General features: G+C 44.5%; 1 protein-coding gene across 1 annotated transcript in view; it reads right to left on the bottom strand.

The window, feature by feature from the left end:
• The window catches only part of LOC144488247 (BICD family-like cargo adapter 1), a 65,567-nt gene that overhangs the window by 26,141 nt on the left and 13,975 nt on the right, over positions 1 to 25,451 (bottom strand). The window contains exons 2-4 of the mRNA XM_078206281.1: positions 16,980 to 17,096; positions 13,554 to 13,700; positions 1,289 to 1,468 (exon numbers count right to left, since the gene is read on the bottom strand). Coding sequence (XP_078062407.1) covers positions 1,289 to 1,468; positions 13,554 to 13,700; positions 16,980 to 17,069 — 417 coding nt within the window. The 5' untranslated portion in view covers positions 17,070 to 17,096. The remainder of the gene's footprint in view (positions 1 to 1,288; positions 1,469 to 13,553; positions 13,701 to 16,979; positions 17,097 to 25,451) is intronic.

Genomic DNA, 25,451 nt, shown 5'->3' with positions numbered 1-25,451 from the left:
CTATCTGGAGTTGTGGTACAGCCAGGTTCAATCGAGGCATTCAAGTGGACATCAGAACCACAGAAAATAGGAGTAGGCCATTCAGCCCTTTGAGCTTACTCTGCCATTCAGTATGATCATGACTGATCCTCTATCTCAACACCATACTCCAGCACCCTCCCCTTACCCCTTGACACCTCCTTCCTAAATATATTCAGTGACTTGGCCTCCACGGCACTTTTTGGCAGAGAATTCCACAGATTCACCACCCTCTGAGTGGAGAAATTTCCCCTCATCTCAGTCCTAAATGACCTACCCTGTTTCCTGAGGCTTTGATGCTTGTTCTAGATCTCCCAGACAGAGGAAACAATATCTCTGCATCCAGTCTGTCCAGCCATCTCAGAATTTTATAATTTTAATCAGATCACTTTTCATTCTTCTTAAACGCAGTGACTACAGTCCAAGTCGACGCAATTTCCCTCATGAGACAATCCTACCATCCCAGGAATCAGCCTGATTATCTGAATAGGAGCAATGTGCAGGAGTATGGGGAAATGTTAGGGGAACGGCACCAAGTCATGATGCTTGTTTGGACAGCCAGTGCAGACACAGCGGGCCGAATGGCCTCCTTCTGTGCCATAACAATCCTGCGATTCTGAGGTTAATGCTGGCACCCATCCTGGGATCATTAAAGTCCATGATCTATTTTTCCAAGGAATATCCCAACTGTTTTCCGAAACCTATCAAATTCCAACCATGTCTCATAAACATTTAGCACATCATCTTTTTTGTAAGATTCATCCAAGAACTCGAATGGATGATCCAAACTTTGATCAGTATCTAACTGAAGTATTTAAATTACCTCAAGATAGTTTACTTCTGGTAGGATGCAATAACGCCAAGGCCATGCCTTGTTTTCTCATTGATTACCCACATCCACATACCCACGTCATTCTTCCAATGGTCATACGATTCAGATTCTGACAATTACATTTTCCATTTTCCACAACGGTCCGTGGATTTTAGTTTTCTGTCTGAAATTTTTTTTTTTGTTAGTTTCCAACCTTCACCTTTAGACAACCATTTTTTGAATCATGTTATAATCCAGAAGGCCAGTTGGTGAAGGACAGAACCGGAGCCAATCAATACACAATTTTCCAAGCACTTATTTAGAGATAAACATTGCAAACCAACAACCTCTGTTCCAGCCTGTTCCTATTTATAGGAGCACGAGTGAATCTTCAGTTACTGCTCAGAACCATACAATTCTTATATATAATTAACATTGCAGAGTTGTGTAATTCAGTACCTGTTCTCTCTCCTGTTCCAGCTCCTCTGCTTCCATGCTCTGCTCAATTTCTGACAATAGTGACGTACTTGTTGGGCTTACGCTGTGTAGACTCATCTCCTCATTCATTTCATCCACTTTCACTTGAAGCTGCCGGTGAGACATCCGGACCTCATGGAGTTCTAGCTGGTTCTGCTGTAGCTTTGAAACCAGAGTACAAGGCGTAATATTAAAATTTTCCTGCGCAAAATGGTGCATCAGCCAATCTTGTCAAGCCAAGCCAGAACTTTGGTCTTGGAGATACTAAACCACCCCTTCCACCCCCCCCGACACCCTCCCACACCAAACCAGGAGTGAGATGAAATACTACGTGTGGCTCCTTGAGCTTGTGTTGCAACACTGTAGCAGGCCAAGGACAGAAAGGTCAGAGTGGGAGCAAGTGGAGAATTAAAATGACAAGCGACATTCAACAGCTTTCTGGTCTCAGATTTGAATTCAACCGCTTTAGAACATCGCCTCTACCTCCATCTTTTCTGCTTTTTTGGTCTTTTTTTGTTGGTTTCTTTCTTATCGCTACATGCTGCATTCAGAAGGCTGATGTAAAGCTATTCACACCTCACCGAGACCTTTGTTTCTTTACTATATCCATTACCACTCTCTTTAGCTTTTGCATCCTGAAATCTTCTGTAATTTAGTCTCTCCTGCTGTCCACCCTATCACATACCTTCCTTTTTATTCTTCCTACCTGGTTTCTGCCACCCCTCACACCTTTTACAAGTGTAAAAGTTTCTATCTTTCTTCAGTTCTGAAAGGTCATCAACCTGAAACATCAACTCTGTTTCTCTCTCCACAGACGCTACCCGACCTGTGGAATATTTCCAGCATTTTTTTTTTACTTCAGACTTCCAGCATCTGCAGTATTTTGCTTTTTCTTGTTCTGGTATTTCATTCCTCTGACAATCAAGACCAATATACCATTTGTCTTCCTAATAGCTTGCAACAACTGCATGCTGCGTGTTCCTTGTACCAGTACATCTAAGTCTCTCTGATCAGCATGAAGATGCTTTTTTTTAAAAATCTGCCTTTATATTCTTAATAGCAAAGTGAATAACCTCATGCGTGCTTACCCACATTATATTTAATCTGCCATCTTGTTGCCAACTCACTTAACCGATCTATATCTAGTCATTTGGCAGTACAGAATATTGCTGAAAAAAATACTTTTATTGTCAAAGCTTTTCATCTTGCACTCATCAGGATATCCTGTGGGACAATGGCTACTCATCGCCCAAGGCCATCACTTTCAGCCCCGAAACATGCCCCGTCTGCCTCAGATTACCTTGATGTGGAGATGCCCATGTTGGACTGGGGTGGGCACAGTAAGAAGTCTCACAACACCAGGTTAAAGTCCAACAGGTATTTGGTATCACAGGCTTTTGGAGCACTGCTCCTTCATCAGGTGACTCACCTTGGAAGGGGTAGGTATCTCAAAAATGTGAAGTGAAGTTAGCTGTTACACGCTGCTACTATGCAGTAGCAACATGATTGGTATTCACCACTAACAAGATGCTGTTGTCAATCCAAAAAGATGTTCTACCTATCACACAAATGATAATGTGGTGTATGAATTTCAGTGCCAGTGTGATGCCAGTTATTTGCATCCCAAAGACTGACAGGTCAAAGCAAACAGCTTGTCTCAGCCACTGTTGCAATGGGCAAAGTACAGACCGTGCCCAACCAGCCCGTGCTTGCAAAACTCAAAAGAGTGTCCAATATTAGATGTGGTTCCGCAATTGGACAACATTTGCTAAATAATCCTCAGTGAGCTGAGAATTATGCTGACAACCAATTTAAGATGGTCAATCAGGCTCACAGTGTGACACGTGTGTGTGCTGGAACAGGGGTCTGTTCTTTGCAGACAGAAAGAACATGTACATAACACACATTGCACCTGCTTCAGCTAAACAAAATAACAAGTTCATTCCTCAGCGAAATGCCTTACCATAGTCAAGCTGCTTACTCAGCAGTTAACTGCCAGTCACTGTCAACTGGTGCATTGGCATTGCAAGGCCTCCAGCAATCAACGTCCATTTGCCAATCAGCACTCCCATCTCATACAGTATAAATTTGTTGATTTCCCTTGCATTGCTTCTTGCAAACAAATTTTTTTTCAGCAATACTGTCCATATCTCTTTGCAGCCTTTAGTCTCCTCCTCAAAGCTTGCATTTGCATCTAGTTTTGTGCCTAGCCCCTACAGGTTCATCAGCCGATCTCAAAATGGGACCCCTTCCAAGTTATTTTCCCCAAAATTCAAGCTGTGTTGTCACTTTAAGGCAAGATGGGGTGGGGAGGAGACATTTGTTTTATTCCCATGGAGTTAATCCATGTCCAATCCTATGAATTTATTTCAAATCAGGATGCTTTTATGGTATATGTATATTAATTGTTAACTCCTGGACCTCAACCTACATTTATATTCAGACCAAACATCCAGCTGCACTCAGTCCTTACACGAATAAGGAACAGGAGTAGGCCTTTTGGCTCCACCATTCAATTGTTGATCCCATTGTGGCCTCAAGGACACATTTCTGCTGACCCCACCCTTCTTCTTTGCCTCCCTTGTGAGTGAACTGCATGTGTATCTGTACTTAGTACAGACACGCACACACAAAGAACTTCAAGAATAGAGGAACGCCTAATCACTCAACTTTCTCTGAAGACTTTGGCCTTTTTCAGGACCGGATTAAGAGTTTTGTGACCCTTCCTCATATTGCTCTACTTGCTGATGAATCAGGAATTGGTCCAATTTCCTTTTAAATCCTTAAGCACATTATTTACTGGACTGGCTGGTAATCCATTCTAAAAGCTGAGTCTGTAAGAAGATACTTTTCAAGCTCATAGTTACTTGAGGTCATTATGGTTTCCTCTGGTTCTGCATCAATGTTACTGAATTGTTCCTTTTGCTTTGGAAACATGAACTATATCTTGGGCTTGAACCTTGTTTTCAAAGAAAGTAGATCCACTTTCCTCAGCCTCGCATCAGTTTAATGACCCAAAAACTATGCCATTTTATCAATTTTCACAGAATCCTTTCACCATATCTATTTCTGATTGCATGTATGAATCCACCGATGTTTTACTGTGTGTCAGTCGCATTCCTTGGGCTAATGTTGCACGGAAACATCAATATCCTCTTTGTCTTTCGAAGTACCATTCCATCCCAAACATTGGTATTCAGAGTTTGGTCACTTTTAATGCAATTTTAACCTTTGGCTTGCCTGAAATAACTAGTTGCGCTGTAACATTTACCATCTGACCCATTAACTAGCAAATCACCTGTGCTGTTGCTCAAACAAAAATAATGAATGATTATAAAATATTGTACAGAATACTAATATTAAACATGAGGAACAATTTCCCTATTTTGGTGCATTTTATTTGCTCTCCAACATAAATCATTTTTAATCTCTGATCATTTGGATTATTTTTGAGTTCAACTTTTATGACGATTGACTTTTTTCCAAAATCTATTTACTTACAACAAATTAGACTTACCTTTGTGTTTAAAGCTCCGTGGCCATGTTTTTACACTACATACTCAGCTCTTAACAAGATAAACCGTGATTAAATTGGATTGCTCAGCGATAATAAAAAAAATCAACAGGGATGCAAAATCAATTTAAGAAAATTGAAACAAGAAAAAACAAAGGAATGAAGTGGATCAACTGCATTAGGGTCACCAACTGATTAAATGTATTCCTGGAAGCTTCATCACATGATTTGACCCACACACCCCAGCTTTTAGTCAGCCGACACATTCATTTTTTTTTGACACACTGCCTTCCAATATCAAACAGCTTACTTACAAATATACAGAGACGCACACGCACAGAGATTTGGCCCGAGTAGAGTGGGCAGAAAGGCTAAAAGGTAGGACAGCGGATAAACAGTGGCAGTTGTTTAAGGAGATACTCAATTCCTCACAACTAAAATATATCCCAGTGAGGAAGAAAGATGGTAAGGGGAGTTAAAAACATCCATGGCTAAACAAGGAGGTCAAGGACAATATAAAGACAAAAACTAAGGTATACCATATTACAAAGGCCAGTGGCAGGCTGGATGATTGGGAAACTTTCAAACATAAACAAAGGGATACTAAAAAAATAATAATAAGAGCCAAGGTAAATTACGAAAGAAAACTAGCGCAAAATAAAAGGGAAGAGAATTGCTGAGGTGAATGTTAGTCCCTTGGAAGATGAAACCGGAGGGTTAATAGTGGGGAACACTGAAATGGCAGAGATGCTAAATCAATACTTTGCCTCAGTTTTCACGGTTGAGGACACTAGTCCCATTCCTATAGGAACAGGCAAGTCAGAGGCAATAGAAAGGGTAAAATTAGAACAATCAACTTCGATAAGGAAAAGGTACTCAGCAAACCATTAGGATTGAGTACAGACAAGTCCCCCAGTCCTGATGGCCTACATCCTAGGGTATTGAAGGAAGTGGCAGTGGAGATAGTGGATCCATTGATTATAATATTCCAAAATTCCCTGAACATAGGAAAGGTTTCAGTGGATTGGAAAAATGCTAATGTAACGCCCTTATTCGAAAAGGGAGGGAGGCAAATTGTGGGAAATTACAGACCAGTTAGTTTAACATCTGTTGCTGGGAAAGTGTTAGAATCAATCATCAAGGAAGCAATATTAGGACATTTGGAAAATCAAAACGCTATCCATCAGAGTCAGCATGGTTTTATAAAGGGCAAATCATTTTTGACTAATTTGCTAGAGCTCCTAGAAGATGTAACAAGCAATGTGGATAATGGGGATCCTGTAGATGTAGTTCGGACTTCCGGAAGGCATTTGATAAGGTGCCGCACAAAAGGTGAATTCACAAGGTTAGATCACATGGGATTAGGGGTAATTTATTAGCTTGGATAGGTGACTGGCTGATGGACAGAAGACAGAGAGTCGGAATAAATGTTTTTTTTTCTGGATGGCAAGAAGTAAATAGTGGGGTGCCACAGGGTTCGGTCCTTGGGGCCTCAGATATTTACAATCTATATTAATGACTTGGATACAGGGATAGAAGGCTCTATAGCCAAATTTGCAAAAGACACAAAAATAGGCAGGACAGTAAGTTGCAATGAGAAAATAAGAACCTTACAAATGGATATAGAAAGGTCAGGAGACTGGGCCAAAGTGTGGCAGATGGAGTTTAATGGGAATATGTGCGAGGTCATGCATTTTGGTCAGAAAAATGGGAATGCGACTTATTATCTAAATGGGGAGACACTTCGGGGTGCTCTGGTGCAGAGGGATCTGGGTGTCCTCATTAATGAGTCACAGAAAACCAGCATGCAGGTAGAGCAGATAATAAAGAAAGTGAATGGAATGTTGGCATTTATAGCTAAAGGAATAGAACATAAAGGTAAGGAAGTATTGTTGCAACTATACAAAGTATTGGTGAGGCCGCACCTGGAGTATTATACACAGTTTTGGTCCCCACATTAGAGAAAAGATGTAGTGGCATTGGAGGCAGTTCAGAGGAGGTTCACTAGATTGATTCCAGAGATGACGGGTTTGTCGGATGAAGAGAGATTGAACAGTTTAGGCCGACACTCTCTGAAATTTAGAAAAACGAGGGGAGATCAAATTGTAGAATACAAGATGATAAAAGGTATGGATAAGGTAAACGTGGAGCAGATGCTTCCTCTTGTGGGACATTCTAGAATGAGAGGTCATAGTATCAGGATAAGGGGTAGCAAATTTAACACAGTTGAGGAGAAACTACTTCTCGCAAAGCGTTGTGAATCCGTGGAATTCACTACCCCAAAGTGTGGTAGATGCTGGGACAGTGAGTAAATTTAAGATTTTTAATTGGTAATGGGTTGAAGGGTTCTGGGGAGAAGGCAGGAAAATGGGGGGGGGGGGGGAGGAGCATATCAGCCATGATCAAACGGCAAAGCAGACTCGAAGGGCCGAATGCCCTAATTCTGCTCCCATATCTTATGAACTGACAGACGGACCGACACGCGCGCACAGAGACCGAGAGACCCGGGCGCACAGAGACCGAGAGACCCGGGCGCACAGAGACAGAGAGACCCGGGCGCACAGAGACAGAGAGACCCGGGCGCACAGAGACAGAGAGACCCGGGCGCACAGAGACAGAGAGACCCGGGCGCACAGAGACAGAGAGACCCGGGCGCACAGAGACAGAGAGACCCGGGCGCACAGAGACAGAGAGACCCGGGCGCACAGAGACAGAGAGACCCGGGCGCACAGAGACAGAGAGACCCGGGCGCACAGAGACAGAGAGACCCGGGCGCACAGAGACAGAGAGACCCGGGCGCACAGAGACAGAGAGACCCGGGCGCACAGAGACAGAGAGACCCGGGCGCACAGAGACAGAGAGACCCGGGCGCACAGAGACAGAGAGACCCGGGCGCACAGAGACAGAGAGACCCGGGCGCACAGAGACAGAGAGACCCGGGCGCACAGAGACAGAGAGACCCGGGCGCACAGAGACAGAGAGACCCGGGCGCACAGAGACAGAGAGACCCGGGCGCACAGAGACAGAGAGACCCGGGCGCACAGAGACAGAGAGACCCGGGCGCACAGAGACAGAGAGACCCGGGCGCACAGAGACAGAGAGACCCGGGCGCACAGAGACAGAGAGACCCGGGCGCACAGAGACAGAGAGACCCGGGCGCACAGAGACAGAGAGACCCGGGCGCACAGAGACAGAGAGACCCGGGCGCACAGAGACAGAGAGACCCGGGCGCACAGAGACAGAGAGACCCGGGCGCACAGAGACAGAGAGACCCGGGCGCACAGAGACAGAGAGACCCGGGCGCACAGAGACAGAGAGACCCGGGCGCACAGAGACAGAGAGACCCGGGCGCACAGAGACAGAGAGACCCGGGCGCACAGAGACAGAGAGACCCGGGCGCACAGAGACAGAGAGACCCGGGCGCACAGAGACAGAGAGACCCGGGCGCACAGAGACAGAGAGACCCGGGCGCACAGAGACAGAGAGACCCGGGCGCACAGAGACAGAGAGACCCGGGCGCACAGAGACAGAGAGACCCAGACACTGACACCCCATTCGACAAGGCTACAGGACTGATTCAACAAGTGACAGAGTGTGGAAATGGACTTTCTGTCTCTGTCGGTCTGTCTGTCTGCGTCGGTCTGTTGGTCTTGGTCAGTCTCGCTGCAGTGGCTCACGGCAGTTATAAAATTGTATCAGAATGTTGGCCCCTGGGTAAACGTTACTGTGACGAAAGGTGTTGCCAAAATCAGGATGTTGACAAGGCCTAGCTTGGTACAAATGGAGGGGTCAAGGATGAGTCTCTCTTCATGACCTCTAGTGGAGGGAGACAAGTTTTAAGCTCTACTTAAAAGTATGTTGAGTTCAAAAAGGAGGAGGTATTGGGGTTCTTGAGAAACATTAAGGTAGACTGGTCTGGAGGGCCTGATGGGATATACCCCAGAATATTGAGAGGGGCAAGGGAGAAAGTTGCTGGGGCCTTGAGAAATCTTTGTATCCTCACTGGCTACAGAGGAGGTCATGTTGTGGAGATGCCGGCGTTGGACTGGGGTAAGCACAGTAAGAAGTCTCACAACACCAGGTTAAAGTCCAACAGGTTTATTTGGTAGCACAAGCCACAAGCTTTCGGAGCGCTGCTCCTTCATCAGGTGAGTGGGAGTTCTGTTCACAAACAGGGCATATAAAGACACAAACTCAATTTACAAAATAATGGTTGGAATGCGAGTCTTTACAGGTAATCAAGTCTTAAAGGTACAGATAATGCGAGTGGAGAGTGGGTTAAGCACAGGTTAAAGAGATGTGTATTGTCTCCAGCCAGGACAGTTAGTGAGATTTTGCAAGTCCAGGCAGGTCGTGGGGGTTACAGATAGTGTGACATGAACCCAAGATCCCGGTTGAGGCCATCCTCATGTGTGCAGAACTTGGCTATCAGTTTCTGCTCAGCGATTCTGCGTTGTCGTGTGTTGTGAAGGCCGCCTTGTAGAACGCTTACCCAAAGATCAGAGGCTGAATACCCGTGACTGCTGAAGTGTTCCCCAACAGAAAAAGAACACTCTTGCCTGGTGATTGTCGAGCGGTGTTCATTCATCCGTTGTCGTAGCGTCTGCATGGTCTCCCCAATGTACCATGCCTCGGGACATCCTTTCCTGCAGCATATCAGGTCGACAATGTTGGCTGAGTTGCAAGAGTATGTACCGTGTACCTGGTGGATGGTGTTCTCACGTGAGATGATGGCATCCGTGTCGATGATCCGGCACTTCTTGCAGAGGTTGCTGTGGCAGGGTTGTGTGGTGTCATGGTCACTGTTCTCCTGAAGGCTGGGTAGGTTGCTGCGGACAATGATCTGTTTGAGGTTGTTTGAAGGCAAGAAGTGGGGGTGTGGGGATGGCCTTGGCGAGATGTTCGTCTTCATCAATGACATGTTGAAGGCTCCGAAGAAGATGTCATAGCTTCTCCGCTCCGGGGAAGACTCAGGACTGGATATTGTCTCCAGGCTGGAGACAATACACATCTCGTTAACCTGTGCTTAACCCTCTCTCCACTCACATTGTCTGTACCTTTAAGACTTGATTACCTGTAAAGACTCGCATTCCAACCATTATCTTGTAAATTGAGTTTGTGTCTTTATATGCCCTGTTTGTGAACATGACTCCCACTCACCTGATGAAGGAGCAGCGCTCCAGAAGCTTGTGACTTGTGCTACCAGATAAACATGTTGGACTTTAACCTGGTGTTGTGAGACTTCTAACTGTGCAGGGGAGGTCCCAGAGGATTGGAGAATAGCCAATGTTGTTCCTTTGTTTAGGAAGGGTAGCAAGAATAATCCAGATAAATACAGGCCGGTGAGCCTTACATCAGTGGTCGGGAAATTATTGGAGAGGATTCTTCGAGACAGGATTTATTTCCACTTGGAAATAAGTGGACGTATTAGTGAGAGGCAACATGGTTTTGTGAAGGGGAGGTCGTGTCTCACGAACTTGATCGAGTTTTTCGAGGAAGTGACAAAGATGATTGATGAGAGTAGGGGAGTGGATGTTGTCTACATGGACTTCAGTAAGGCCTTTGACAAGGTCCCTCATGGCAGAAAGTGAAGTCACATGGGATCAGAGGTGAGCTGGCAAGATGGATACAAAACTGGCTCGGTCAAAGACGACAGAGGGTAGCAGTGGAAGGGTGTGTTTCTGAATGGACGGCTGTGACAAGTGGTGTTCCTCAGGGATCAGTGCTGGGACCTTTGCTATTTGTAATATAAATAAATGATTTGAAGGAAAATGTAATTGGTTTGATTAGTAAGTTTGCGGACGACACAAAGGTTGATGGATTTGTGGATAGCGATGAGGACCATCAGAGGATACAGCAGGATATAGATCAGTTGGAGACTTGGGCGGAGAGATGGCAGATGGAGTTTAATCCAGATAAATGTGTGAGGTAATGCATTTTGGAAGGTCTAATACAAATAGGAAATATACAGTAAATGGCAGAACCCTTAAGAGTATTGATAGACAAAGGGATCTGGGTGTACAGGTACACAGATCACTAAAACTGGCAATGCAGGTGGAGAAAGTAGTCAAGAAGGCATATGGCATGTTTGCCTTCATCGGCCGGGGCATTGAGTTTAAAAATTGGCAAGTCATGTTGACGCTTTATAGAACCTTAGTTAGGCCGCACTTGGAATATAGTGTTCAATTCTGGTCGCCACACTACCAGAAGGATGTAGAGGCTTTGGAGAGGGTACAGAAAAGATTTACCAGGATGTTGCCTGGTATGGAGGGCATTAGCTCTGAGGAGAGGTTGGAGAAACTTGGTTTGTTCTCACTGGAATGACGGAGGTTGAGGGGCGACCTGAAAGAAGTCTACAAGATTATGAGAGGCATGGACAGAGTGGATAGTCAGAAGCTTTTTCCCAGGGTGGAAGAGTCAATTACTAGGGGCACAGCTTTAAGGTGTGAGGGGCAAGGTTTAAAGGAGATGTATGAGGCAGATTTTTTACACAGAGGGTGGTGGGTGCCTGGAACACGTTGCCTGGGGAGGTAGTGGAAGCGGATACAGAAGTTACTTTTAAGAGGCGTCTTGACAAATACATGAATAGGACGGGAATAGAGGGACATGGTCCCCGGAAGGGTAGGGGGTTTTAGTTAAGTCGGGCAGCATGGTCGGTGCCGGCTTGGAGGGCCGAAGGGCCTGTTCCTGTGCTGTAATTTTCTTTGTTCTTCTTACATCATGTAATTGAGAAAGAAGAATTAGGAAAGTGCAGGCAGCAGTTGAGAGAAAGGAAACACTTCTGAGACCTCGGAGCATGATGTTGTGGCCACAAATGGTTGGTAGATAGGAAGCACAGGTGAAAGTGGGTTTCTTTTTAAATTGTGGGATATTGCATGTTTATTCTCGAGGCAATTGTATCCAAGGATTTTCTTTGCTAGAAAATGATTGAAGGAAAAGTGTGTAATATATTGGTGAGTAAAAAAATGTAGAAAATAGTCAATTGGAAAAGTGAAAGTGAGAGTAAGCACGTAATCAATGGAGGAAGATAAAAACAGCCGGACAGCCTGACACATACAAGGAATCGGCCTTGTTAAGGTTCTATGCATGTCTGCAATATTCAATATGTTTCCAGTATGGCTGAGAGTCTGTAATACTGTTTGATCTGTGTCAACTATGAACCAGATTGTTGGGGTAAATTTCCATTCACATTATAGCTGTCCACTCCATCCTGGGCATGTTATCCACTCTCTCCAGCCCATGCTTCCTCCAGGTTCACTTCCCCTGCTCACTGCTCAAGTTTTCCCCCTTCTTTTCTATTCCTGCCCTGACTGCTCCTGCTCCCACTGGCTAATTTTGTCCCCTCTTCACGTAGCCATGGCTGACAGCCTCAGAATGAAGAGCTCACACTCACTGAAGCTGCAGCTGCAAGTAACAGTTTGGGCTTCTCCTGGGTGGATTCTAAAAATAAACAGGCCCCGAGGTTATTCATTATTAAAAGTCATTTATGACTCATCCGTGATTCACTGGCTAACGCTCCATAGATCTCTCTATTTTTATTCCCTTTCTCTGAACATCCTGCTTTTTCACGTTAAATCTGGCATCATTTTCCTACTCCCTGCTGTTTCTGTATCGTGCTGTCATCCCAAACTGGGAAATTCCATCAGCATTGCTTCCAACTTCCACTCTCCATTCACCTTCTCTCATCTCCAAATTTTCTCTTCCTTGACTCGTCTATTGCTGTTTCTGGGGATAGGTTTTAGACCACTCTGCATTTCAAGTGCACTCTCCCACTGTGAGGACTCTATCCCAGTCTCCCACTTTTTCCATTCCATCAGCTCTGACAATGCTACCCTTCTATACCAGTGCTTCCAATGTCTTTCCCTTTTCCTCAACCAACCATTCCTCTCCACCATGGTCAACAGGGCCTTCAACTGTGTCTTCATCAATTCCCACACTTCTGCTCTCTCCCTTTTGCTTCCCTCCCAGAACCAAGGTTCCCCTTGGCCTTATCTTCCACTCAATAAGCCCCCATGTTTAACAGATCATCCTTCACTATTCCTATCAATTCCAACATGATAGTGCCACCAACATCTCCACCTCACCCCCCTACCCCCTCAACTAACATTGTAAAGGGACCATTCCCACTGTGAGCACCCTGATCCACTCCTCAATCACTCCCAACATCCCGTCCCTCTTCACAGGGAACCAACTTGTGCAAGCGCATGAGATGCAATACCTGAACTTTTACTTCCTGCTTTCCCCTTTCCTGACCACAGCCCGAATGCTCCTTCCAGGTTTAACAGTGTACCGGGTCTGCTGTTAACGCTGCAGTCAGTCTTCTCTACACTGGGGAGACCAGACGGATTCAGTGACCACTCTGCGGAGCAAATCCACTCAGTTCACAAATATTACACCTGTAATTTTAATTTTACGCTCCAGTCCCACTCTGACGTGTCCTCCTAGACTTCCTGTTCCAATGAAACACAATGCAAGCCTGAAGAGCAGAACTTTATCTTTCAATTTGACACGATAGCACCTCCAGATTCAACACTTTCAACCAATATGCATGAATGTTTTTGGATTATTGGTGATGATTCTAGTTTCCAAGCTTGATAAATGCTATGCAAGGTGTGGAGAGTGGCAGCACCTTTATACAGCATTGTTTCAGACCCTAACACATACACACCACTTCTCTCTAGAGTATCCTCTCTGTGCCAGTTCCCCTTCTGCACGTACTCTTCCCCTCCTCACCTGCAGGTCCTTGTTGTGGTTCTGCCGCTCTGCCATCAGCACTCGGTCCTGAAGGTCCTCAATTGTGCTCTGCAACAGTTCATTTTCCTCGATCATGGCACTGATGCGTCGCTCCAGTTCACGTTTTCGCTCCGTAAGTGCCTTTATCTGAGATCAGAAGGTAAAGTCAGACATCAGAAAGCTACACAACATGTGCAGTGACAGTACTGAGACAGAAAGTGGGTTCGGGCAAAGGAGGCAAAGGCCATGGAGATGCAGCGAATGAGAATAGGAAAGTAACAGGACTGGAACGGTAAGACCAGGGGAAAAAAATCCAAAGGGGAGAGGTAAGATCAAGCAAGAATGACAGGCTATGGGGAACACAGGACAACCAGAGCCTCCGGGTATTCCAAACTCCCACTGAGCACAATAGGAGTTTCCAACCACCCAGCAGTCATAGCCCTTAAAAGCCAACTCCAGAACTGATCACAAAGAAAAAAAGCTTGTTATATACGGAGAGGAATTACTGTGCATGCATAGGTTTCTAACCTTGTCTGTTAAGGGGGCAGCAGGTCACTGTGATGGGATAAAGGATTTGTTAATAATAATGAAGAATAGCTGACAGGTTGCAAAGAATCAGGTAGAAAGTATTCGTACTTACTTCTAGAATCTGCTGCTCCATAGCACCACACACAGACAAAAGGTGGGGAGAGAAATAGAAAATTTAAGAGTAATGAACAAGATTTTTAAGATTTTGGTAACGTGTCTTAGATGAGTGAAGAAACATTGATATGATTTTTGCCCCCAGTACAAGCATCTTACCTTTCTAGTTTATATTCGAATGGCATCGTTACGAAGATACAAGGTTACAGAGCCAGAAGCTGGCCATATTTCAATATTCATTACAGATCTTGCTCACTCTTATCCATTGTATCGAGAGGCTTTTGTAACATTTCACATACCAGCAAAATCTATTAATTTGCACTCAAACACACTGGGGATCCGACAAATAAAACAGGCCATTCCCACATATCTCCTTCCATACCACCCACATACAGTTATGTAGCACACCAGACAGTTCTCCCAAGTGTGCTTGCCCTGTATCTTCTTGAACCCGTGCAATCCCTGTTTGGTGAAGACAATGACCACCTCTGCCAGCACAGTAAGAGATGGAGTTTCATGATATTGACTCCGAAATTATGAAGAAAGAGCATTATATTTCCATGTCAGGATGCTGAGAGGTTTTGGAGAGGAGCTTGCAGGTGGTGGTGTCCCCATGTTCCTGATGCCTTTGGCTTTCTAGGTGGTAGAGGTAGTGGGTTTGAGAGGGGTTGTTGAGGAAGACTTTGTGCTGCAGTGCAGCTTATATAGATGGCAGCCATGTGGAGTGAATGTTTAAGGTGATTGATTGAATGTCAATCAAATATGTTGCTTTGGCCTGGATAGTGTTGAACCTCTGGAGTGTTGTTGGTGCTGCACTCTTCCAGGTAAGTGGAGCGCATTCCATCGCACTCCTGACCTATGCATTGTAGATCGACAAGCATTGGTGAGTTTGGTAGCAAGTCATTTGCTGCAGAATACCCAGCCTATGACCTTCTCTTGTAGTTATAGGTTTTTTATGACTGTTCCAGTTAACATTCTGGACATCGGTTACCCGTGGAGATGTTAACAGTGGGAGATTTGATAATGGCAATGCTATTGAATGGCAAGGACAGGCAGTTAGACTCTATTGTTGGAGATGTTCATTACCTAGAAATAATGTTGTGCAGTAAAATAGACCTGGAAAATGCTACACTTAAGGTGCTGTGTGTGTTGAGTTTACTGATGTGAACTTGTCCAGGGTGCTCTAATTGATCTCAATGTCCTCATTTCAGATATGGTAACAATTGAGATGATTACTTCTCCTGTTTACTACCCAGCTATTTCTACTGGAAGTGTATTTGAGTGAATACCGTGTTAAGAACAAGTTTTGACTTGGATGTGATGCATTTTGCAGTTGAATAACTGCTGCCTCTTGCATATACGAAGAATGGCTGCTCACATCTGGGAGCCTGCATACACAGTGGAGCTATTTCATTCGTACATATGTGAACAATGTTCACACCCAATCCACCTAACATGGAGATCATCTTACACAATCACACTGCATGGTCTGTATTTGATGGATTGAAAGCTCATCTACATGACAGAAGCCTCTTGCACATTCATTGGGCAGGATTTTCCAGCTGTTCCCACCGGTAGAATCTTCCAGTCCCACTGACGGCGATCCCTTGCCACGGGTTCCCCAGCGGCAGAGGGTACAAACAACAGGAAACTCTATTGACAGCAACGGGACCAAAGATTTTGCCGCAAGCTAATGGCCGATCACCTCCGCTGCCGCAAAACATGCTATGGGAGGGTGCGGAAAATCCTGCCCATGGTGATATTAGCAGAGCTCCATCAACACTCAAACAAAAAAATAATTTATCTTTAAAACAGACAGTTGGAAGCAATTTGAAGATGTGTTGGGCAGTGTGTTTATTTGAGGGTTATTTTGCCTTTATAGGAGAATATAAATATGATACAAACTAGTTTAGATGCTGTTCAATTCATTTTGCAGTGAGATGGCCAGCCACAATTTTGATATTGTTGATTGATTAGAAACTAAATCAATCCACTTTCTTTGCCTGATCCATCATGATTTTGAAATGTTAATACTTGTGCACTTACAGACTCATGTTAGATATTCAGAATGGTTTCCAAGGTCAGGTGACCAGAGCAAATGATGCTATAGACAACATAGTAAGAAGTCTCACAACACCAGGCTAAAATCCAACGGGTTTATTTGGTAGCACGAGCTTTCAGAGCGCACCCGAGTCCGCTTGATGAAGGGGCAGCGCTCTGAAAGCTCGTGCTATCAAATAAACCTGCTGGACTTTAACCTGGTCTTGAGACTTCTTACTGTGTTTACCCCAGTCCAACACCGGCATCTCCACATCATAGACTATATAGATTTTTTAACTACAAGGGTAGTAGTAGAAAGATTATCTGAATTTTTTGAAACAGAAATCTTTTGACTTTCATGAGAAAATTGTCAAAGTCTAAGAATAACAGCACTGGAGAACTTGGTTTCTCTACATCTCCAATTATTGACCTTACTAAGCAAGATGACTAAGAAAAGAGGCATTTTCAGTAACATTTAATTTGTGACTTTGGGACAATACAAGTGCTTTTTTTGCTGTCAGCTAAATTTAGAGTACTGGGAATTTAAAGAAACTAAACTTTAACACTTGTCACAACCCATGAAATCCTTACACACTGACACCAGGAGGCTTGATCACATGGTCACAATATCAGAACACACTGTCTATCTCGCTCGGCAGGACTGCAAATATGTAAGCATGTACCTTGATAGGAATAGGGACAAACAGGGGATCACCACACTGGTGCACTTAAGGGAGATCTCACCTCAGCTTGCAAGCCTTCCAGACGTGCTACGTGTTGGTTTGTTGATGTGTTCTTCTCCCGGAACTCATCACGGAGGTTGTGAACTTGCATTGACAGCTGCTGCTCTATCTCAGCTGCCTAGGGAGGAAGAAGCAAAGACATGAGATATGGGAGAAGACGTGCACATTGTCTAAGCATGATTTGTAAAAAGGAGATCTAGTGCCAAGTGATGATGCATATTGTGTGGCATTACAATTCCAGCCATGGATGCAAGCATACTATGGTGCTGGGGGAGGTGGTGGCGTAGTGGTATTGTTGCTGGACTGATAATCCAGAGACCCAGGATAATGCTCCAAGGACCCGGGTTCGAATCCCACCACAGCAGATGGTGAAATTTGAATTCAATAAAAATCTGGAATTAAAAGTCTAATGATGATCACCAAACCATAGTCAATTGCTGTAAAAACCCATCTGGTTCACTGGTGTCCTTTAGGGAAGGATATCAGCCACTCTTCCCTGGTTTGCCCTTCCACTGACTCCAGACCCACAATGTGATTGACTCTTAAATGCCCTCAGGGATGGGCAATAAATGCTGGCCCAGCCAGCGACATCCACACCCAATCAACAAATTTTTTAAAAAGAAAATGACTTATGCTGACAGCAGCATCTAATCCTGAACCTTAGGATACCTGGTCACAGTATCCTCCTGCACCCCACTAACACGAGACAGGATTGTGATGGAACTCACACTACTCACCTGGACAGGTGGAGCCACAGCAACACAAAAGAAACCAGATACCATTCATTAAACAGCAATTAAATTGACTGATCCTTCTGTTACCTGCACTCAATATTCTTACTCACAAGCGCTTGGATTAAGCAGTAACTGACAACGAAGGCAGAATGAATGGAAGCTGCCCAGTCTAAGTCTACCATAGTGAAAGCAGGCTGGGTGCACAGCAATGAGAGAGCTCATAGTTGGGGTGGTAGCTGCTGGAAGCCATTGCCGAGATCGCACATTCAGACATTCGTGGCTGGCTCCATTCCTGCTTGAATTGGTTTGCAGCAAGACCCTGGGACCCAGGTTCAAATCCCACCACGGCAGATGGTGGAAATTGAATTCCATAAAAAATATCTGGAATTAAGGATCTACTGATGACCATGTAACCATTGTCGATTGTCGGAAATGTCCTTTAGAGAAGGAAGTCTGCCGTCCTTACCCGGGCTGGCCTACATGTGACTCCAGAACCACAGCAATTTGGTTGGCCTCTCAACTGTCCGATGAACAAGGGCAATTAGGGATGGACAATAAATGCTGGCCAGCCAGTGATACGCATGTCCCATGAATGAATAAAGAAGACAGGTAGCTACATTTAACGTGTGATTTTTCCAGAGTATGGCATGACAGCAGATCTGAAGTATGACTAAAACAAAATGCCTGCTGATGGAAACTCTCTCTGGTGGACTGGGTGTTATGTATTAATATCGATTCTTGGTAGCTGCACTAAGCACTGTGTATTAATATATTCATGTATTCACTGGAAGTGGTGTCACAGGTCACTAGCATAGGGAAACTGCCAGAATAAAGAAGCAGGTACACTGAACACCACCTTGTAAATAAGCTCTGTTATTTTTAACCCTTCATGCTTCCTAGCGCCAATTCTCCAATATACAACACAGGGTCATCTGATGTCTGAAGCAGGCAGTTTGGATCACTAGTGATCCAGGAAGGAAAATTAAATCAACTGAGTAGAAATTGCGAGAGCTTGTGGAAATCTATTTTGGTCGTGCGTGTTTCTATTCTGGGATGTTCATGTTTCTATTTTGGTCGTGCATGTTTCTATTCTGGGGTTATCCTGTTTAACCCCTGTGAATGATTCATTTGTTTCTGGGGAGTTTATGTTAACATTGTATTTTTTTTTTGTTGTTCTTTTGTTTTACTGATGGCAGATATTTTAGATGTCTTCGAGCAAAGGAGAGAGAAATAATCTGTTCAATTCTGTAGGGTTTTCTAGACTCTTGAGAATTAAGGTTTTTGTTCTAATCAGGCCAAGACAATGTTCCATTCTAAAAATAACATTCAGGATTAATGGGAGCAGTGTTGAAGGGTATTCCGAGAAGTGCCTGTAATTAGGACAGAGAAACCCATCAATGATCAGATACTAGAGGGAATTTCCAGTGAATTCCAGGAGGAATAGATCAACCCCCATTTCCATGGCTCTCTCAGGAGCTTCTGCGATTTCTCCCACTCCCCACCACCCCCGCCCTCCACCCCATACAATTGAGTGGCTCCATTGGGAAACATCCTGACTACAATCCTACTCAGCAAAGCAGCAAATTCCAACATAGGAGCAGGAGTAGGCCATTCAACTAGATCATGGCTGATCACCTACCTTAGTGCCATTTTCCCACATTATCCCTATAACCCTTGATATCATTAATATTCGGAAAACTATAGATTTCTGTTTCAAACATGCTCCAAGACTGAGCCACCACAGTCCGCTGGGGTAGAGAATTTCACAGAATCCCTACAGTGCGGAAGGAGGCCACTCAGCCCATCGAGTCTGCACCGACCACAATCCACCCAGGCTCCATCCGTCTGACCCCACTTATTCACCCTGCTAATCCTCCTGACACTATGGGGCAAATTACCATGGCCAATCAACCTAATCCACGCATCTTTAGACTGTGGGAGGAAACCGGAGCACCCAGAGGAAACCCACGTAGACACAGGGAGAACGTGCAAACTCCACACAGTCACCCGAAGCCAGAATTGAACCCATGTCTCTGGCATTGTGATGCAGCAGTGCTAACCACTGTGCCGCCCCTTTCAAAGATTTACCAACCTTTGTGTGAAGAAATTCCTCCTCATGCTGGTCTTGAATGCCTGGCCCCTCATGCTGAGGCTGTGTCCATTAGATCTAGACTCACCAGCCAGGGGAAACATCCTGTCCACATCTACCTTGTCACACCCTGAAATCACCTCCCATTCTTCGGAACTCGAGAGAATACAGACCCAGTTTCCTCAAAAAACAACCCCACCATCCCAGGAATTAGTCTGCTGAACCTCTGGGCCACTCCCTCTATGGCAAATATATCCTTCCTCAGAGAAGGAGACAAAAACTGTACAAAAAATACACCCGGAGTGGTCTCACCAAGGCGCTATACAATTGCAGCAAGACAGCTTTACTCCGATACTCAAATTCCCTAGTGGTGAAGGCCAACATACTAGTTGCCTTCCTAATGACTTGCTGCCCCTGTGTGCTAGCTTTTAGTGACTCGTGGACAAGGACATCCAGGTCCCTTTCTACAACACCACCTTCCAACCTCTCATCATTGAAGATATATTCTGCCTGTTTTTTTCTGGATAACTTCACACTTGCATTATATTCTAGACATGAATGCAGAAACTTTGCAACCGGGTAAACAAGAAAGCAAATGACATGCAATATTAAGTAGATGATGCGAGTTGGTGCTTAAAAACTGCAAACATGAATAATTGATTGCACGACAAGGGACACATCATTGAATAAAATGCAGCTGGAGAGCATGATTGCACTCACTGAATAAACATTATAAGTTTATTCATACTGTATGATAGCAATTGCCTGGATAAACAGAGTGTTAATGTGTACAAATATATCTATAGAGTAGACGCCCAAGGTTGTTAGAGCGAACACTCTATGAAGCATTAGTGTGAGCAGGCTGTTACACGGGTTTCTCCAAAAAGGGGGTACTTCAATGAATGTTATAAGGGTAGTTCTTTAAACTCAGAAGGAAATGAAGGAAGGCCAAGGGAGCTAACTCAGGCTCCTTGGAACTGAGATAAAGAGGGAACACTGATCTAAAAAAACATTCCTTTAGTGCACTCATGTCCCAGCACCTTCACAGACAATAGATTACTTTTGCTGTGCACAATCACTGCTGGTGTGTGGGCAAATTCAGCAGCAGGAATCTCACTTTAACATCAACTCCAAAGATGATGCCGCCACCAATGCAGTTCTGCACTGAAGTGCCAGCCCGTGCTCAACCCCAGAGTGAGGTTTGAGCCTGTGACCTTCTGGCTCAGAAGGAATGGTGCTACCAACTGATGTGGAGATGCCGGTGTTGGACTGGGGTAAACACAGTAAGAGGTTTAACAACACCAGGTTAAAGTCCAACAGGTTTATTTGGTAGCAAAAGCCACACAAGCTTTCGGAGCTCCAAGCCCCTTCTTCAGGTGAGTGGGAATTGAGCCAAGGCAACACTTGAAATTTAACCCCTAGTCTGCCACAGATTAGACTTCAGGTCCATGAGCTGTAAACTTACAAAACCAGAGGATCAGGCCGGCTGGTGAACTTCACCAACCCCTTAGGTTACTGTGGAGAAGTTCTTTGTAATGGGCCAGGCTGATTATAAACTATAGGGCAAGGAGCAAATTCAGTATAAGTAAATACTTCACAGTGACAATCCAGCCTTATGCTGGGCACTATCACTAAGCACAGTGAGTGTGGGCTAACATGAAGCTTTCAGAAGCGATGCCTAATTCAATAAGAGGCACATACATTTAACATCAGGTCAGATGGATAGTGATGGGTTAATCCTTAGATTTGCCCTGAAATAAGAGGGCAAGCGGAATGGGACTTCTTAAAATTCCTCTCCACATATGCCAAAATTTATTCTGATTAAACAGTTATGGAACCTCAATTCCACAGAAGACAGAAAAATTACGGCACAGAATGAGGCCACTCATTCAGCCCATTGTGTCAGTGCTGGCCAAAGAAGGTGCCACCCATTCTAATCGCACCTTCCAGCAGCCGGTCTGCAGCGATGCAGGACACAGCACTTCAGCTGCAGATCCAGGTATATTTTAATTGAGCTGAGGCTTTCTGCCTCCACCACCAAACCAGGCAACGAATTCCAGCCGCCCATCACACTCTTGAGTAAAGAGGTTTTTCCTCATGTCCCCACGAAGCCTTCGACCAATCTGTGCCCCCTACTCTTCTCCGGTAGGGGAAACAGGTTTCTCTGGTCTACTCTATCTAGGCCCCTCATAATCTTGTACAACTCAATTAAGTCACCCCCTTCGCCTCCTCTGTTCAAAGGAAAACAACTCCTGTCTATCCGATCTTTCCTCACAGCTGCAATTTTCAAGCCCTGGCAACATTCTTCTAAATCTCCTCTGCATTCTACAGCAATTATGTCCTTCTTGTAATGTAGTGACCAGAACTTTGGCCTAATCGGTGTTTTATACAATTGCATCATTACATCCCTGTTTTTGTATTCAACATCTCACCCAATAAAGGAAAGCATTCCATATCCTTTATTTACCACCTTATCTACCTGCCCTGTCACCTTCAGGGACCTGTAGGCATGCACTCCAAGGTCTCTCACTTCCTCAACCCCTCCCATCCCCCCATTTATTGAGTATTCCCTTGCTTGTTTTTTGCCCTCCCCAAATGCATTACCACACACTTTTCCAGATTAAATTCCATTTGTCACTTTTTCACTCACTCAAGCAAACTATTGGTATCATTCTGGAGTCGACAACTATCCACTTCACTATCAACTGCACGGCCAATTTTTGTGTCATCCGCAAATTTCCCAATTATGCCACCAATTCATTAACATACACAACAAAAAGCAAAGGTCCCAGCTCTGAACCCTGTGGAACGCCATATTGCTTTCCATTCGCAAAACATTCATCCATCATTCTCTTGTATTTCCTATCGCTGGGACAATTTTGAATCCAACTCACCACATTCTTCTGTATTCCATGGGCTTTTGAATTTTCTGACCAGTCTTCCACGTGTGATCTTATCAAATTTCATTTTCGTAAGGCTTACTAAACTCCATGTAGCCAACATCCACTGCACTACCCACATCAATCCTCATTGTTACTTCCACAAAAAATATGATTAAATTAGTAAAATACAATCTCTTCCTAACAAAACCGTGCTCAACATAGAAACATAGAAACCCTACAGTGCAGAAGGAGGCCATTCGGCCCATCGAGTTTGCACCGACCACAATCCCACCCAGGCCCTACCTATCCCCACATATTTACCCGCTAATCCCTCTAACCTACGCATCCCAGGACTCTAAGGGGCAATTTTTAACCTGGCCAATCAACCTAACCCGCACATCTTTGGACTGTGGGAGGAAACCGGAGCACCCGGAGGAAACCCACGCAGACACGAGGAGAATGTGCAAACTCCACACAGACAGTGACCCGAGCCGGGAATCGAACCCGGGACCCTGGAGCTGTGAAGCAGCAGTGCTAACCACTGTGCTACCGTGCTAGTTTATCCTAGCTCTCAGAATGGTTTCCAATACTTTTCTCACCACTGGCCAGCCTATAATTATTTGGCCTATCTCTCATAACCTTTTTAATTAATGGTACAACATTAACAGACCTTCCCCCCCCCCCCCCCCCCCCCGCCCCCAACCACCACCATATCCCCCTAACCTACAGATTTTTGGACACTAAGGGACAATTCAGCATGGCCAATCCTCTTAACTTGCACATCTGTGGACATCCATCCAGCCTTGGTGATTTATCCATCTTCAAGGATGACATCCCTCCAGTACTTCCTCTCTCATTGTGCTCATTACATCTAATATTCCACAATATTCCTCTTTAACTAGGATGTCTGAATCATTCCTCCCCTTGGTAAAGATTTTTGATTTATTGTTGTCACATGTATTAGTATACAGTGAAAAGTATTGATTCTTGCGCGCTATACATAAAGTACTCTAATTTCTCCTCAGTATGGTTGGCAGACCTTCTAAATCAGTCCATAGTTTAGTATCACCTGAAAATTTAGTATACTATTAGTCTCCTTACTTAAAGAGAGGATATAAATGCGTTGGAAGCAGTTCTGAGAAGGTTTACTACGTAAATACCTAGATTGGGCAGGTGTTAATTTTGATTCGCTTTAGTATTGTCATACATATTAGTATGCAGTGAAAAGTATTGCTTCTTGTGAGCTATACAGTCAAAGCACACTGTACATAGAGAAGGAAAGGAAAGTGTGCAGAATGTAGTGTTACAGTCATAGCTAGGGTGTAGGGGAAGATAATCTTAATAAGGTAGGTCCATTCAAAAGTCTGATGGCAGCAGGGAAGAAGCTGTTCTTGAGTCGGTTGGTACGTGACCTCAGACTCTTGTATCTTTTTCCCAACGGAAGAAGGTGGAAGAGAGTATGTCCGGGGTGCATGGGGTCGTTGATTATGCTGGCTGCTTTTCCGAGGCAGTAGGAAGTGTAGACAGAGTCAATAGATAGGAGACTGAGCTTCGTTCATGATCCTTTGTAGTTTCTTGCAGTCTTGGACAGAGCAGGAGCCATACCAAGCTGTGATACAATCAGATAAGGATGCTTTCTATGTGCATCTGTGAAAGTTGGTGACTCATGAAGAATTTCCTTAGCCTCCTGAGAAAATAGAGGCATTGGTGGGCTTTCTTAACTATAGTGTCGGCGTGTGGGGACCAGGACAGGTTGTTGGTGATCTGGACACCTAGAAATTTGAAACACTTGACCATTTCCATTTCATCCCCGTTGACATAGACAGGGCCCTGTCCTCAACTACGTTTCCTGAAATCAATGACTATTTCCTTTGTTTTACTGGCATTGAGGGAGAGATTATTGTCGTAGCACCAGTTCACTAGATTCCCTATCTCTTTCCTGTACTCTGTCTCATTATTGTTTGAGATCCGACCCACTACAGTGGTGTCATCAGCAAACTTGAAAATCGACTTGGAGGTGAATTGGGCCACACAGTCATAGGTGTATAAGCAGTATAGTAAAGATCCGAGGACACAGCCTTGCAGGACACAGGTGTTGAGGATAATCATGGAGGTGTAGTTCCCTATCCTTACTAATTGCAGTCAGATAGAGACAAAGTACTCCTTGAGAACTCTGCCCACATCTACGCATACGTTACCTTGTACATCTACCCTTTATTTATTCCCTTGCTCTTGATGTAGTGGTAATACATTTAAGGATTTTCCATTAATTTACCTGCCAATATTTTTTCCTATCCCCGCTTTGCATTCCTAATTTCCTTCTTTACTTCACTCCTGTATTTTCTATACTCCTCCAGCTTTCTACAGTATTAACTTTGTGACTGTCATAAGCTTTCTTTTTGTACTTTATCGTACCGAGCATGCATCAGGATAACCAAGGGGCACCTGATTTGGCAGTACCGCCAATTTTCTTTGTGGGGTCATGTCTACACTGTGCCCATAGAATCTCACTTTTGAATGCCTCCCACTGATTTGCCTTCAAGTAGTTGTATCCACTAGCAATTCATTCCATCCCATCACCTAAATCACAGTCTACCAGTAGGCCAATGGATCTTGTTATATTTTGCTCTGCAGGCCAGGGTTTCAAAAAACTACAAATTGTGGCTTGTACGGTTCAGTGTGTGCTGAGCACTGAACCCTCACCACCCCCGCCTCCTCCCCCCGTCCCCCTCCCAATCGGGAATGGAGCTGGATGATGCACAATCCTG

Source organism: Mustelus asterias, unplaced genomic scaffold (assembly GCF_964213995.1).
Source record: "Mustelus asterias unplaced genomic scaffold, sMusAst1.hap1.1 HAP1_SCAFFOLD_1408, whole genome shotgun sequence".
NCBI lineage: Eukaryota > Metazoa > Chordata > Chondrichthyes > Carcharhiniformes > Triakidae > Mustelus > Mustelus asterias.
The sequence above is the reverse complement of the archived record's forward strand: the minus strand, read 5'-3'. Positions and strand labels throughout refer to the sequence as shown.